Source organism: Homarus americanus, unplaced genomic scaffold, assembly GCF_018991925.1.
Source record: "Homarus americanus isolate GMGI-L3 unplaced genomic scaffold, GMGI_Hamer_2.0 scaffold31037, whole genome shotgun sequence".
Classification (NCBI taxonomy): Eukaryota; Metazoa; Arthropoda; class Malacostraca; order Decapoda; family Nephropidae; genus Homarus; species Homarus americanus.
Window position 1 is genome coordinate 17,686,904 of NW_024722227.1, and position 17,526 is coordinate 17,704,429.

General features: G+C 47.4%; 1 protein-coding gene across 1 annotated transcript in view; it reads right to left on the reverse strand.

Annotated features, from left to right (window-relative positions):
* Window positions 1-5,054: 5,054 nt before the first annotated feature.
* The window catches only part of LOC121862628 (SCY1-like protein 2), an 83,573-nt gene continuing 71,101 nt past the window's right edge, over window positions 5,055-17,526 (reverse strand). The window contains exons 4-5 of the mRNA XM_042360945.1: window positions 7,621-7,735; window positions 5,055-5,183 (exon numbers count right to left, since the gene is read on the reverse strand). Coding sequence (XP_042216879.1) covers window positions 5,055-5,183; window positions 7,621-7,735 — 244 coding nt within the window. The remainder of the gene's footprint in view (window positions 5,184-7,620; window positions 7,736-17,526) is intronic.

Here is a 17,526-nt window from a genome sequence, read left to right on the forward strand (position 1 = left end):
AGCAACATCCAACAGCAAATTTTACAGAAGATACTGAATTATCTGGAGAAAAGAAGAATTTCCTCTAACGACTTATATAAACAAGGAATTATTAACCTTATATCAGAACATCTCAAATAAAAGGGATGCCAAGTTATTCAAGCAGAGAAGGACGCAGATGTAGACTCAGCAACTTCACAGTCAACAACACTGATCTTTTACTTCTACTTTTACATTATACAAATTTAATAAACAATAAGCTTTACTTCCTCTCTGACAGTCACTCGAAATCTAAAATCAAAGTTTTCAACATTAATATCCTAAAAAATGTACTTGATGGTGAACTCTGTATACATTTGCTGTAATTTTATAAGATGTGACACTACTGCAAGGATATTTGGTATCTGGAAAAAAAAATGTATTCCAGAAACTCGTAAAAGCTGACTCGATCATTTATGACCGAACAAAACTATTCTGTTCGCCAGGTCAGCAAAACTCCATGGTAGAGGCCTCTGGGAGCAAGATGTTGGTCTCTTTGTTCAATGGTAAACTATCATATTCACTTGCATCCCTCAGTTACAAATCCTTAACCAGAAAAGACGTGATAGAAAATTAGTTTGTTGTTACACCTGAACGACAAACCCAACTGCCTCTGTGACAAGATTTCACTGTCTCAGACTCTCAGTACGGACTGTAAAGTCATGGTGTGGATGGGTGATGAAAAGAGAATGAATCCCGTCAACTGAGGCTGGAGTGTTGAGTGAGATCAATTGGCCAGACTGACTGTTGTGACAACGTTACTAGTTGTGTTGCCATGAAGGAAGACGACGAAGACGAATAGTGTCAAACGTAAAGTGTCTAGAGGAAGTATCAATTCGTTCGTATTTATAATTAATACTTTTGTTGAATTTATAGCAGACTATTCTTAAGATATTGGCTGCGGGAGGTTGAAGCGTCCGCCATTTTAGATACGGTATATTTTTACAGCTTTCCCGTTGGTCAATTGTGGTAAACTTTTAGTATGTGATTTCACACACACCAAAGACAAAATAAATGAATTGAAAAACGTTTAGTTGCAATTTTTAGGGGTCCACCATACTTTTGACCAGCCTATATCTTTACCTGCATACATAGTCCAGGAGCATTAAATTTGAAATAAAAACAATTAGTCCAAAGCCGAAATTTTCAGGAAAGATGTTGAATTATGTTCTGAGTAACATGTCCAAATTACACCACAAAATTTCTTGAGAAATTTCTACAATTAAAGATCGCGTCCACGATGGTCGCCACTGTCCTTGTGCTAATTATATCATTGTTCGGTTGAATTGTGAACGTTCCTATGCTGGTTGGGAGAGAAGTTTTCTTCTTATATCATATAATTTGTCTAATGCTCCTGGACTAACTGAGCCTCTGGTGTCCATATACAGCCAAGTGGGTGGATTGGCAGTGCCCCAGAATCGAACTAACTACCCTCAGGAATGTGTTGGTCACACATATATATATATATATATATATATATATATATATATATATATATATATATATATATATATATATATATATATATATATATATATATATATATATATATATATATATATATATTAGTTCTTGAATTGATAAGTGGCAGGGCTGAATTAAACACTTTGTTGGTTTTGCTTTATTGTAGAAAAATATAGTTTTACAGGTACTGAGTTCAGTTGAGAGTATATTGTACCTTCTCTGCTCAGGGAAGTGTCTTAGTGCACTTGTATAGGAGAACACTTAAGTGAGGTGTTCACTGGGTAACAGGTGATATGATAGTCTCTCTCACACCAGGGAGAGACAGTTGTCAGGCGGGTCTTAAAGGAAACGCGTCAGATTGTTTGTTGCTGAGCTGCGCTGACCAAGCTTGACCTCGCCTGCTCCCCAGAGGAAATGTCAACTCACCAATTGATTCATACTCATGGGTGAATGACTTGGTGAATATGTGGGTAATATACATTTGGGTAAACATTTATATAATACAAATGGTGCTGTTACAGGAAAAGATGGGAACAGTGCATCCCACGGCCACAGCACTTCAAATAATAATACGCAGTCCAATCTTATCTGACATAAGTACTGTTATTATAAGTCAAAAGGATTGGAAGCCAAAAGGATTGGACGCCAGTAGGATTGGACGCCAGTAGGATTGGAAGCCAGTAGGACTGGACGCCAGTAGGATTAGAAGCTAGTAGGACTGGAAGCCAGTCGGATTGGAGGCCAGTGGGATTGGAAATATTGCAGGAAGCAATAATTTTAAAAGTCTATTCGAAATCACCTGGAGAAGTACAAGTTGATCATTGATTACTCAATATGGCTTCACAAGCGGGTGTTCATGTCCAACTAATCTATTAACATTCTTTTCAACTGTTTTAGAATCAGTGGACGACAGGCACGACTATGATGCTGGTATATATCGACTTTAGCAAAGCCTTCGACAAAGTCCCCCACAAAAGATTAATACGAAAAGTGGAGGCTCATGGCATTGGAGGAGATATTCTAAAATGGATTAGGGTGTGGTTACAGGACAGGGAACAGCGAGTAAGCATTAACGGCACTAAATCCGATTGGGTAACGTCACTAGTGGAGTACCCCAAGGCTCAGTACTTGGACCATTATTATTTATATATAATAAACGACATAGATATAGGCGTAGACAGCAACATAAGTAAATTTGCTGATGACACTAAAATAGGGCGTGTAATTAAAGCTGAAGAAGACTCCGCAAACTACAGGAAGATCTAAAAAAAATTTCGAAGGGCCTGAAAAATGGCAGAATAAATTGAATGTGGACAAATGTAAAGTACTTAGTCTAGGAGATGTAAACAGAGAAACCAGATATCAAATGAACAACATTGTTATAGAGAAATCCGACTGTGAGAAAGATTTAGGAGTAATTATAAGTAGGAATCTTAAACCAAATCAACAATGTGTATTTGCTACAAACAAGGCTATCAAAGTATTTGGGTTCACACAAACGAGTGTTAGTTACAAGACTAGCGAGGTTATCCTAAAACTATATCTTGCGCTTGTGAGACCTCACTTGGATTACGCAGTTCAATTCTGGTCACCATACTATAGAATGGATATAGAATCCCTAGAAAAAATTCAGAGGAGTATGACAAGACTAATCTCGGGCATTAGGAACTTTGAGTACAGAGACAGGTTAAAGCATCTTTATTTGCACTCCCTCGAGAGACGTAGAATGAGGGGCGACATGATCGAGGTGCATAAATGGAAGTCAGGGTTAAACAAATGTGATATAACAAAGGTACTCAAACTACCCAACCAGGAGCGAACTCGTAGTAATGGTTTTAAACGAGACAAATTTAGATTTAGGCGCGAGATAGGTAAACATTGGTTTGGAAATAGAGTAGTGGATGAGTGGAACAAGTTACCAAACATCATCATTGACTCGAATGCGCTGGATAGCTTCAAACATAGGTTGGAGGGATATATGAGCGATAGGGGTTGGGTGTAAACGGGACTGCCCAGTATGGATCAATAGGCCTGCTGCAGTTTCCTCCATTCTTATTTCTTATGACTAAGAAGTCAGTAGGACTGGAAACCAGAAGGATTGAAAGCCAGTAGGACAGGAAGTCAGTAGGATTGGAAGCCATTAGGATTGGAAGCCAGTAGGACAGGAAGTCAGGAGGACTGGAAGCCAGTAGTAGACACCAATGCTCTATAGTGAAGCCTTGGCCACCTGACCAGGCAGTCAGCCGTGTGTCTCGCCATCAAGGGAAAAATGTTAATGACGTTCCCTTTGAAGTCTTAACTCATATTTCACCGATAGATTCCGCTGCTGAGAGTCTATCTAGATTCCGCTGCTGAGAGTCTATCTAGTTGTTGCTGAGAGTTTATCTAGATGTTGCTGCTGAGAGTCTATCTAGATGTTGTTGTTGGATGTAAGTCTTATCTCGTTACCATCATGCAGGTATATTCATGTCCTGGTGACGAGTATACAGAACAGAGAGAGAGAGAGAGAGAGAGAGAGAGAGAGAGAGAGAGAGATTACAAAACTTACGAACTCCTTAACAAATAAAGCCTACAGCATATGATTTAGCCCCCTTCCCCCAAAACCCACAATCAAACAATAACACACACACAGACAGACACACACACACACACAGACACACACAGACAGACAGACAGACACACACACACACACAGACACACACAGACAGACAGACAGACACACACACAGACACACACACACACACACACACACACACACAGGGAGACATAATACTCAGGTAGTCCTGTGACGCGGGACTAATTAAACTCAGGCAGAGAAAAACACCAACATTTTATTTCGGACTTTGAACCGCGTGTGTGTGTGTGTGTGTGTGTGTGTGTGCGTGTCTGTCTGTGTGTGTATGTGTGTGTGTGTGTGCGTGTGCGCTTGTCTGTCTGTGTCTGTCTGTGTGTGTCTGTGTGTGCTTGTTGTCTGTGTGTGTCTGTGTGTATGTATGTGTGTGTGTGTGTGTGTGTGTGTGTGTGTGTGTGTGTGTGTGTTTGTCTGTTTTGTGTGTGTGTGCTTGTCTCTGTGTGTGTGTGTGTGTGCTTGTTGTCTGTGTGTTTACATATTTCAAAAGACAACAGCACCAGATTCAAAGCCACGCCGGTAAATACACATCTGCAATACATAACACAAACCTGAACTATATCCAACCCACAATTAACACGAAACTCTATTCATGAAAACTAAACACACACACACACACACACACACACACACACACACACACACACACACACACATACTAGGAAAATGTAGGTGATGTCTGGCTTAATCCCTCGCAAGTCCTGCCCCCAATTTACTGCATTCATTACGCTGGTCATCCTGTAGGTGGGAGGGATGGGTAGGAGGATTTGGTAAAAGGGATGGGAGGGAGGTATAGTTGAGAGGGATGGGTGGCTGGGAGGTAATGGTGGGAAGATCCTACAGCGGTGTGGGTCTTAGAGGAAGGGGTTCTGGGACAGATCTCAGAGGAAGGGGAGGGTGTGGTCCTGGAAGTAGAGGGGTGGTTCTGGAAGAGGGAGTGGTCCTAGAAGTAGAGGGGGTGGTTCTGGAAGATGGGGTGGTCCTGGAAGAGGGAGTGGTCGTTCAAGAGGTAGTGGTCCTGGAAGAGGGAGTGGTCCTGGAAGAAGTAGTGGTCCTGGAAGAGGGAGTGGTCCTGGGAGGGGAGGGGTATCAATAAAGGACTTTAACGTGTAAACTATCCTGAAATGATACAAGAGAAGGGGTTCATCAGGTCGTGAGGAGAGTCCCAGAAAAGGGAATCCTAAAACAGGGGTCCCAAGAAAAATGATCCTAGATCACAAGGGTCTCAGATCAGGGAGAGGGGGGGGGGCACCAAATCAGGAGAGTGGGATACCATATCGGGGGTAGAGCAGGACGTTTAATCCCCGTGTGTAATTCCCAGGGTATTGCCAGCTGCACAGGTCACCTCCTGGCTATATATTCCCAGTCTCTGGTACACGGCTTCTGATTGGACGGACGCTGGAGGCTATAAGGCTTACGTCAAGGCCAGGGATTGGGTTATTGTCTAGGAAATTAAATATGAGGTTTGTGAGTGGATGAAGCAAAATATAAATGATTTGTTAGTTGATTGCCGTAAGTTTTCTAGTTTTGTGAGAGACTGTATTTACGTGCGTGGTCTGTGATTGGATACTGTTATCAAAATGACTTGTTACCAAGTTTGTTATTGCTTCAAGTACTCTAAATAACTTGTTACGTCGTTTATGATTAGTTAACGTAATGTAGATCCGTTTTGTTTGCATGGTTTGGAATTTTTGTGTTGTTCAAAAGAGTTGCTCGTGGGTTCGTTGCTTGGTAAGACATTGTTACTGTTGTCACCATTTTGCGATTAGGATAAGAGGCCGATACTTCGAGTCAAACGGACGATTTAAGATCAATAACAACGGATGTTATTGATATAGAAATTATTTCTTCATACCTGAGTATATAAATAACCCTCCTTACACCCTCCCAATTCTTAACTACTCAGCTACACGTTTTCTGTAAAAAAAGGTGACTGGAAACGGGAATTCGCAATTAACAGTAACGAAGGTGGTGATTGGTCAGTCAAGTCAACAAGATATTGCCTCCTTCACCAATCAGAAGCGCTTTATTGAGGTGCTGTGATCTCTTAGGGATATGGGAGATGGGGAGGGGGGGGGCACAGGGGTTGATTGGTTGTCAACTGTAAGTGTGTAATTGTCCTCTCTGGTGGTTACAGCCGAGTCCGGGCGTCGCGCGCGCGTGTGTGTGTGTATGTATGTGTGTTCGCTAAAAATCACACACAAAAATATATTAAAAAAGTAAATACAATTCCATCGGCTAGAGGTACAGGTGTGTTGATTAGTGTTACGTCTTGTTAATTGGAATTGGATCTCCCCGTTTTAATTGTTATTTGTTTGTGTTCATTCTCTCACAAATAAACACACACACACACACACACACACACACACACACACACACACACATAATAGGTATCCTCTATCAGTCTTTGTCTTATTTTAGTTCATTCTTTGCCCACTAGGAGAGTAAAATAATAAAAAAACATGGAATTAATGTCATATCGTATAATATTCATCTCTCCGTCTTTAAACTTGATATAACGAAGTATGACGTCATTCACTACGTATAACCTTCCCAGGTCTTTATAGAGGCAATGATTATGTCTCCTCTCAGTGTCACTCTTGTATTGGTCAGCATGCTCGCCTCGCAAACGAACGGATCCGGGTTCGATCCCCAGGAATGGTGAAACTATGGACAAGTTTCTTTACGCCATTTGCCTCTGTCTACCCAGCAGCAATTGGGCACCTGGATGTTAATCGATTTGCGGATCGTATTTCGGGGTAATGGTTAGCCAGTGCAGTTGGCGAGTCGTCCGGTCTTCTCGGACTATTCCTTGACACTGGGTCATGCAGTTCGTTAACTCAGGGTGCTGTTGTTGTGTTGGCGACAGCTACTACACCTTAAACAAATTCACGTCTAGGTGGCCCTAGGGCCGGCCATCCTCGATTTCGAGGGGCTTCCATTATTATTACTCTTGTAGGGAATAACTTCAATGATAAAATTAATTAATATTATTCTTATCGCCACATAACCCCAGGGACTATTATGATTAAAATAAGCCACAAAACATTAAACCAACACGAGATCATATTCACGACTAAAATAAACCACATCTCATTCATGACCAAGGCACAGGGGGCGGAGGTCACCCTAAGGTTAAGCGTCTAAATGTGATCTTCACGAGAGGAAGCCATGACGACAACACCCTCACACCTACCTTAATTAATTCACCAGGTAACGTCAACACCCTCACACCTACCTTAATTAATTCACCAGGTAACGTCAACACCCTCACACCTACCTTAATTAATTCACCAGGTAACGTCAACACCCTCACACCTACCTTAATTAATTCACCAGGTAACGCTAAAAAAAAGTTTAATTTCGTGTTGACAAATTCTGACAATTCTGACCTGACAAGACCTGAGAGATTTTTCAGAGGACCTGAACTGACCTGAGGTTTACGTGAGAGGACTTCGACGACCTGAAATGACCTGAGGGACATGTACAGTAGGATGACCTGGACTGACCTGAGGGATGTGCGGGAGGACCTCCATGAGGGTGGTGCGGTAGAAGTGGGTCTTCTGGGTGGGATCTTTCATGTTGATCACGTCCAGGAACTGAAGGGCGTGTACTGTCGGGTCACTGTCGGGGGAGGTCAAGGTCACTTAGACATAGATAAGGGCAAGGTGATTTAGAAATAAACACATGTGAACTTAAGGTCACTTAGAATTAGACAGATGAGGTCACACAACTTTCCTTACACTGAGAGAGAAAGTCATAGGATTAAAGTATCTTCAAATTAGACATAGAAAAAGGTCTAATGCCTCGGAGATGATAGAGAGAGAAACAAGTGCCATACAGATCACAAATGGCCACACGTCATGACAACACCAGGAGGTAATCACAATTATCATGACATTAAATAAACAGATTGTCAAATGTCAAAGTAAAAATTATTTCTAAGTCAAAGGTCAAACTAAAATACATCTCTATGCTGAGTGTCAAAAATAGCATTCATTACAAACGTTAAATGCTAAGCTAATGTGAAATCCAATGGCTGTATGAAATTGTAAAGATAAATATTGCCTAAATGACAAAATAATGTAAATATTTTCTCTAATGTCAAAATAACAGTAATAATATATGTCAATTTTTGTTGACTTATATTTATTCATTGTCAAAGTAACATTGTTTTATACAGAGTTGGTAAACATAAGAAAAACACCGATTCTGTTTGTCCAATGGTGAAAATAAACAAAACAAAGAAACAGGAAAATACTACATGAAGTGAGAGCGAAAACGGACACAAGCGAAGGTTGATAAAAATAGGAGAGGACAAAGACGACAAGGAAAATAAAAGAACGATTGGGGAATAAAACAAAAGGGTGATAATTGTTACTAATTAAAAATAAACAAAGAAGATGATGAGGCGGACGTAAAGAGAGAAAGGGGTTAAAATAAAGGTGTTTTATGAGTATGTTTGGAAGGGTGTGTGGATGGGTGTGTGGATGGGTGTGTGGATGGGTGTGTGGATGGGTGTGTGGATGGGTGTGTGGATGGGTGTGTGGATAAGTGTTTGGATAAGGTTTGGATGGGTGTGTGGATATGTTTGGATGGGTGTGTGGATGGGTGTGTGGATGGGTGTGTGGATGGGTGTGTGGATGGGTGTGTGGATGGGGTGTGTGAGGTAGTTTGGATGGGTGTGTGGATGGGTGTGTGTGGATAAGTGTTTGATGGGTGTGTGTGGATGGGGTGTGTGGATGGGTGTGGATCGGGGTGTGTGGATGGGTGTGTGGGATGGGATGTGGATGGGTGTGTGGATAAGTGTTTGGATGGGTGTGTGGATGGGTGTGTGGATGGGTGTGTGGGATGGGTGTGTGGATAAGTGTTTGGATGGGTGTGTGTGGATAAGTGTTTGGATGGGTGTGTGGATGGGTGTGTGGATGGGGTGTGTGTGGATCGGTGTGTGGATGGGTGTGTGGGATGGGTGTGGATGGGTGTGTGGATAAGTGTTTGGATGGGTGTGTGGATGGGTGTGGATATGTTTGGATGGTTGTGTGGATGGGTGTGGATGGGTGTGGATCGTGGTGTGTGTGGATGGGGTGTGTGATGGGGTGTGCGGATCGGTGCGGGATGGGTGTGTGGATGCTGTTTGGATGAGTGTGTGGATGGGTGTGTGGATGGGGTGTGTGGATGGGTGGATGGGTGTGGTGGATTGCTGTTTGATGGTTGTGTGGATGGTGTGTGTGGATGGGTGTGGATCGGTGTGTGGATGGGGTGTGTGTATGGCGTGGATGGGGTGTGTGGATGTTTGGATGGGTGTGTGGATGGGTGTGTGGATGGTGTGTGGATAAGGTTTGGATGGGTGTGTGTGGATGGGTGTGTGGATGGGTGTGTGGATGGGTGTGTGTGGATATGTTTGGATGGGTGTGTGTGGATGGGTGTGTGGATGTGTGTGGATCGGTGTGTGGATGGGTGTGGTGGTGGATGGGTGTGGATGGGTGTGTGGATAAGTGTTTGGATGGGTGTGTGGATGGGTGTGTGGATTTATGTGTGGATGGGTGTGTGTGGATAAGGTTTGGATGGGTGTGTGGATGGGTGTGTGGATGGTGTGTGTGATCTGTGTGTGGATGGGTGTGTGGATGGGTGGAGGATGTGGGTGTGTGGATATGTTTGGATGGGTGTGTGGATGGGTGTGTGGATGGGTGTGTGGATAAGTGTTTGGATGGGTGTGTGGATGGGTGTGTGTGGATGGGTGTGTGGATGGTGTGTGGATGGGTGTGTGATGGGTGTGTGGATGGGTGTGTGAATGGGTGTGTGGATAAGGGTTTGGATGGGTGTGTGGATGGGTGTGTGGATGGGTGTGTGGATGGGTGTGGATGGGTGTGTGGATGGGTGTGTGGATAAGTGTTTGGATGGGTGTGTGTGGATGTAAGTGTGTGGATAAGGTTTGATGGAAGTGTGTGGATGGGTGTATGGATGGGTGTGTGGATGGGTGTGTGGATGGGTGTGGATAAGGTTTGGATGGGTGTGTGGATATGTGATAGTGGATGGGTGGATAAGTGTTTTGATGGTGTGTGTGGATGGGTGTGTGGATGGGCGTGTGGATAAGGTTTGATGGTGGATAAGTGTGTGGATGGGTTTGTGGATGGGTGTGTGGATAAGTGTTTGGATGGGGGGTGTGGATGGGGTGTGGATGGGTGTGTGGATCGGTGTGTGGATGGGTGTGTGGATAAGTGTTTGGATGAGTGTGTGTGGATGGGTGTGGATGGGTGGAAGGTGTGTGTGCATGGGTGTGGATGGGTGTGTGGATAAGTGTTTGATGGGTGTGTGTGGATGGGTGTGTGGATGGGTGTGGATAAGTGTTTGGATGGGTGTGTGGATGGGTGTGTGGATGGGTGTGTGGATGGGTGTGTGGATGGGGTGTGTGGATATGCTGGATGGGTGTGTGATGGGTGTGGATGGGGTGTGGATGGTGTGTGGATAAGTGTTTGGATGGGTGTGTGTGTGTGGATGGGTGTGTGGATGGGTGTGGATGGGTGTGTGGATGGGTGTGTGGATAAGGTTTGGTCATGTGATGCGTGATGGGGTGTGGATCGGTGTGTGTGGATGGGTGTGTGTGGATAATTGTTTGGATGAGGTGTGTGGATGGCAAGTGGACGAGTGTGTGTGGATGGTGCGTGGATGGGTGTGTGGATGGGGTGTGATAAGCCGGATGGGTAGTGTGTGTGGATGCGTGGATGGGTGTGTGGATCGGTGTGTGTGTGGATGGGTGTGTGTGGATGGTGTGGATGTGGGTGTGTGTGGATAAGTGTTTGGATGGGTGTGTGTGGATGGGTGTGTGATGGGTGTGTGGATGGATGGGTAGATATGACAGGATAGATATAGATGGACAGTGGATGGGTGTGATAAGTGTTTGGATGAGTGTGTGTGGATGGGTGTGTGTGTGGAGGGTGTGACTGGTGTGTGTGGATGGGGTGTGGATGGGTGTGTGTATTCAGTGTGTGGATGGGGTGTGTGGATGGGTGTGTGTGGATCGGTGTGTGGATGGGTGTGGAAGTGTTTGATGGTTGTGTGGATGGGTGTGTGGATGGGTGTGTGGATCGGTGCGTGGATGGGTGTGGATGGGTGGTGATCGGTGTGTGGATGGGTGCGTGGATAAGTGTTTGGATGAGTGTGTGGGATTGGGTGTGTGGATGGGTGTGGATGAGTGTGTGGATAAGTGTTTGATGGTTGTGTGTGGATGGGTGTGTGGATGGGTGTGTGGATCGGTGTGTGGATGGTGTGTGGATGGGTGTGTGGATGGGTGTGTGTGACAAGTGTTTGGATGGTGTGTGGATGGGTGTGTGGATGGTGTGTGTGGATAAGTGTTTGGATGGGTGTGTGGATGGGTGTGTGGATAAGTGTGGATGGGTGTGTGACGGGGTGTGTGTGGATAAGGTTTGGAGATGGGTGTGTGGATGGGTGTGTGTGGATGGGTAAGTGTGTGGATCGGTGTGTGTGGATGGGTGTGTGGATGGGTGTGTGGATGGGTGGGTGGATAAGTGTTTGATGGGTGTGTGTGGATGGGTGTGTGGATGGGTGTGTGGATGGGTGTGTGGATAAGTGTTTGGATGGGTGTGGATGGGGTGTGTGTGGATGGGGTGGATCGGTGTGTGGATGGGTGTGTGTGGATGGGTGTGTGATGGGGTGTGTGGATAAGTGTTTGGATGGGTGTGTGTGTGATGGGTGTGTGGATGGGTGTGTGGATGGGTGTGTGGATAAGTGTTTGGATGGGTGTGTGGATGGGTGTGTGGATGGGTGTGTGGATGGGTGGTGTGTGGATGGGTGTGTGGATAAGGTTTGGATGGGTGTGTGGATGGGGTGTGTGGATGGAAAAGTGAATGGGTGTGTGGATATGTTTGGATGGGTGTGTGTGGATGGGTGTGTGGATGGGTGTGTGTGATGGGTGTGTGGATGGGTGTGTGGATTGGGGTGTGTGGATGGTGTGTGGATGGTGTAGATATGTTTGGATGGGTGTGTGGATGGGTGTGTGGATGGGTGTGGATGGGTGTGTGAATATGTTTGGATGGGTGTGTGTGGATGGGTGTGTGGATGGGTGTGTGTGGATGGGTGGATGGGGTGTGTGGATATGTTTGGATGGGTGTGTGGATGGGTGTGTGGATGGGTGTGTGATGTTGTTTGGATGGGTGTGTGGATGGGTGTGTGGATGGGTGTGGTGGATAAGGGGTTTGGGATGGGTGTGTGGATGGGGTGTGTGGATGGGTGTGTGGATGGGTGTGTGTGGATGGGTGTGTGTGGATAAGGGTTTGGATGGGTGTGTGTGGATGGGTGTGTGGATGGGTGTGTGTGGATCGGTGTGTGGATGGTGTGTGGATGGGTGTGTGTGGATGGGTGTGGATAAGTGTTTGGATGGGTGTGTGTGGATGGGTGTGTGGATGGGTGTGTGGATGGTGTGTGGATGTTTGGATGGGTGTGTGGATGGGGTGTGGATGGGTGTGGATCGGTGTGTGGATGGGTGTGTGGATGGGTGTGAGGGATGGGGTGTGTGGATAAGTGTTTGGATGGGTGTGTGGATGGGGTGTGTGTGGATGGGTGTGTGGATAAGTGTTTGGATGGGTGTTTGGATGGGTGTGTGTGGATGGGTGTGTGGATGGGTGTGTGTGGATGGGTGTGTGGATGGGTGTGTGTGATGGTGTGGATGGGTGTGTGAATGGGTGTGTGGATAAGTGTTTGGATGGGTGTGTGGATGGTGTGTGGATGGGTGTGTGGATGGGGTGGATGGGTGTGTGGATGGGTGGGTGTGTGGATAAGTGTTGATGGGTGTGTGGATGGGTGTGTGTGGATAAGTGTTTGGATGGGTGTGTGTGGATGGGTGTGTGGATGGGTGGATGGGTGTGTGTGGATGTGGTGTGTGATAAGTGTTTGGATGGGTGTGTGGATGGGTGGAATGGGTGTGTGGATGGGTGTGTGGATGTTTGGATGGGTGTGTGGATGGTGTGGATGGGGTGTGTGGATAAGTGTTTGATGTAAGTGTGTGGATGGGTGTGGATGGGTTTGTGGATGGGGTGTGTGGATGTTTGATGGGGGGTGTGGATGGGTGTGTGGATGGGGTGTGTGGATCGGTGTGTGTGGATGGGTGTGTGTGGATAAGTGTTTGGATGAGTGTGTGGATGGGTGTGTGTGGATGGTGTGTGGAAGGGTGTGTGGATGGGTAAGTGGATGGTGTGTGGATAAGTGTTTGGATGGGTGTGTGTGATGGGTGTGTGGATGGGTGTGGATAAGTGTGCCTGGATGGGTGTGTGGATGGGTGTGTGGATGGGTGTGTGGATGGTGTGTGGATGGGTGTGTGGATAAGTGTTTGGATGGGTGTGTGTGTGGATGGGTGTGTGGATGGGTGTGTGGATGGGTGTGTGGATAAGGTTTGGATGGGTGTGTGGATGGGTGTGTGGATGGGTGTGTGGATGGGTGTGTGGAGGGTGTGTGGATGTGTTTGATGGGTGTGTGTGTGGATGGGGTGTGTGGATGGGTGTGTGTGATCAGTGTGGATGGGTGTGTGGGATAATTGTTTGATGAGTGTGTGGATGGGTGTGTGGATGAGTGTGTGGATGGGTGTGTGGATGGGTGTGTGGATGGTGTGTGGATAAGGTTGGATGGGTGTGTGGGATGTGGGTGTGTGGATGGGTGTGTGGATTCTGTGTGTGGATGGGGTGTGTGGATGGGTGTGTGGATGGGTGTGTGGATAAGTGTTTGGATGGGTGTGTGGATGGGTGTGTGGATGGGTGTGTGGATGGGTGTGTGGATGGGTGTGTGTGGATATGTTTGGATGGGTGTGGATGGGTGTGTGGATGTGGGTGTGTGGATGGGTGTGTGTGGATAAGTGTTTGGATGGGTGTGATGGGGTGTGGATGGGTGTGTGGATGGGTGTGTGGATAAGGTTTGGATGGGTGTGTGGATGGGTGTGTGGATGGGTGTGTGTGGATCGGTGTGGATGGGTGTGTGGATAAGTGTTTGGATGAGTGTGTGGATGGGTGTGTGGATGGGTGTGTGTGGATCGGTGTGTGTGGATGGGTGTGTGGATGGGTGTGTGGATCGGTGTGTGGATGGGTGTGTGTGGATGGGTGTGGTGTGTGGATGGGTGTGTGGATGGGTGTGTGATGGGTGTGTGTGGATAAGTGTTTGGATGGGTGTGTGGATGGGTGTGGATGGGTGGATGGTTTGGATGGTGTGTGGATGGGTGTGTGGATGGGGTGGATGGGTGTGGATGGGTGTGTGGATGTGGATGGGTGTGGATGGGTGTGTGGATGGGTGTGTGGATGGGTGTGTGGATGGGTGTGGATGGGTGTGTGGATGGGTGTGTGGATAAGTGTTTGGATGGGTGTGTGGATGGTGTGTGGATGGGTGTGTGGATGGGTGTGTGGATAAGTGTTTGGATGGGTGTGTGGATGGGTGTGTGGATGGGTGTGTGGATCGGGTGTGTGGATGGGTGTGTGGATGGGTGTGTGGATGGGTGTGTGGATAAGTGTTTGGATGGGTGTGTGGATGGGTGTGTGGATGGGTGTGTGGATGGGTGTGTGGATAGTGTTTGATGGGTGGATGTGTGTGTGATGGGTGTGTGGATGGGTGTGTGGATGGGTGTGTGGATAAGTGTTTGGATGGGTGTGTGGATGGGTGTGTGGATGGGTGTGTGAATGGGTGTGTGGATAAGTGTTTGGATGGGTGTGGATGGGTGTGTGGATGGGTGTGTGGATGGGTGTGTGGATGGGTGTGTGGATGGGTGTGTGGATGGGTGTGTGTGGATGGGTGTGTGGATAAGTGTTTGGATGGGTGTGTGGATGGGTGTGTGGATGGGTGTGGATGGGTGTGTAGTGTTTGGATGGTGTGGATGGGTGTGTGGATGGGTGTGTGGATGGGTGTGTGTGGATGGGTGTGTGGATAGTGTTTGATGGGTGTGTGGATGGGTGTGTGGATGGGTGTGTGGATAAGTGTTTGATGGGGTGTGGATGGGTGTGGATGGGTGTGGATAAGTGTTTGGATGGGTGTGTGTGGATGGGTGTGTGGATGGGTGTGGATGGGTGTGTGGATATGTTTGGATGGGTGTGTGGATGGGTGTGTGTGATGGGTGTGTGGATGGGTGTGTGGGATGGGTGTGTGGGATGGGTGTGATGGGTGTTTGGATGGGTGTGGATGGGTGTGTGGATGGGTGTGTGGATGGGTGTGTGGATAAGTGTTTGGAGTGTGGTTGGGTGGGTGTGGATGGGTGTGTGGATGGGTGTGTGGATGGGTGTGGATGGGTGTGTGGATGGGTGTTGGATGGGTGTGTGATGGGTGTGTGGATGGGTGTGTGGATAAGTGTTTGGATGGGTGTTTGGATGGGTGTGTGGATGGGTGTGGATGGTGGATGGGTGTGTGGATGGGTGTGTGGATGGGTGTGTGGATGGGTGTGTGAATGGGTGTGGATAAGTGTTTGATGGGTGTGTGGATGGGTGTGGATGGGTGTGTGGATGGGTGTGTGGATGGGTGTGTGGATGGGTGTGGATAAGTGTTTGGATGGGTGTGTGGATGGGTGTGTGGATGAGTGTTTGGATGGGTGGATGGGTGGATGGGTGTGTGGATGGGTGTGTGGATGGGTGTGGATAAGTGTTTGGATGGGTGTGTGGATGGGTGTGGATGGTGTGTGGATGGGTGTGTGGATAAGTGTTTGGATGGGTGTGTGGATGGGTGTGTGGATGGGTGTGTGTGTGGATAAGTGTTTGATGGGTGTGTGGATGGGTGTGTGTGGATGGGTGTGTGGATGGGTGTGTGGATATGTTTGGATGGGGTGTGGATGGGTGTGTGGATGGGTGTGTGGATGGGTGTGTGGATGGGTGTGTGATAAGTGTTTGGATGGGTGTGTGGATGGGTGTGTGATGGTGTGTGGATGGGTGTGTGATGGGTGTGTGGATGGGTGTGGATGGTTGGATGGGGTGTGGATGGGTGTGTGGATGGGTGTGGATAAGTGTTTGGATGGGGTGTGGATGGGTGTGTGGATGGGTGTGTGGATGGGTGTGTGGATGGGTGTGTGGATAAGTGTTTGGATGGGTGTGTGATGGGTGTGTGGATGGGTGTGTGGATGGGGTGTGTGATAAGTGTTTGGATGGGTGGATGGGTGTGTGGATGGGTGTGTGGATGGGTGTGGATGGGTGTGTGGATAAGTGTTTGATGGGTGTGTGGATGGGTGTGTGGATGGGTGTGTGGATGGGTGTGTGGATGGTGTGTGGATAAGTGTTTGGATGAGTGTGGATGGGTGTGGATGGGTGTGTGATGGGTGTGGATGGGTGTGTGGATGGGTGTGGATAAGTGTTTGGATGGGTGTGTGGATGGGTGTGTGGATGGGTGTGTGGATGGGTGTGTGGATGGGTGTGTGGATGGGTGTGTGGATGGGTGTGTGGATAAGTGTTTGATGGGTGTGTGGATGGGTGTGTGGGATGGGTGTGTGGATGGGTGTGTGGATGGGTGTGTGGATAAGTGTTTGGATGGGTGTGGATGGGTGTGGATGGGTGTGGATGGGGTGTGTGATAGTGTTTGGATGGTGTGTGGATGGGTGTGTGGATGGGTGTGTGGATGGGTGTGTGTGGATAAGTGTTTGGATGGGTGTGGATGGGTGTGTGGATGGGTGTGTGTGGATGGGTGGATGGGTGTGTGGATGGTTGGATGGGTGTGTGGATGGGTGTGTGGATGGGTGTGTGGATCAGTTTGGTGGGTGTGTGGATGGGTGTGTGTGTGTGGATGGGTGTGTGGATAGGTGTTTGGATGGGTGTGGATGGTTGTGGATGAGTGTTTGGATGGGTGTGTGGATAGGTGTTTGGATGGGTGTGTGGATGGGGTGTGGATGGGTGTGTGGATGGGTTGTGTGGATAAGTGTTTGGATGGGTGTGTGGATGGGTGTGTGGATGGGTGTGTGGATGGGTGTGTGGATAAGTGTTTGGATGGGTGTGTGGATGGGTGTGTGGATCGGTGTGTGGATGGGTGTGTGTGGATAGGTGTTTGGATTGGTGTGTGGATAGGGTTGTGTGGATCGGTGTGGATGGGTGTGTGGATAAGTGTTTGGATAGGTGTGGGTATTTGGATGTGTGTGTGGATGGGCGTGTGGATCGGTGTGTTGATCGGTGTGTGGATAAGTGTTTGGATGGGTGTGTGGATGGGTGTGTGGATAATTGTTTGGATGGGTGTGTGGATGGATGTGTGGATAAGTGTTTGGATGGGTGTGTGGATGGGTTTGGATGGGTGTGTGGATAAGTGTTTGGATGGGTGTTTGGATGGAGTGTTTGGATGGGTGTTTGGATGGGTGTGTTGATGGGTGTGTGGATGGAGTGTGTGGATGGGTGTGTGGATGGGTGTGGATGGGTGTTTGGATGGGTGTGTTGATGGGTGTGGATGGGTGTGTGGATGGG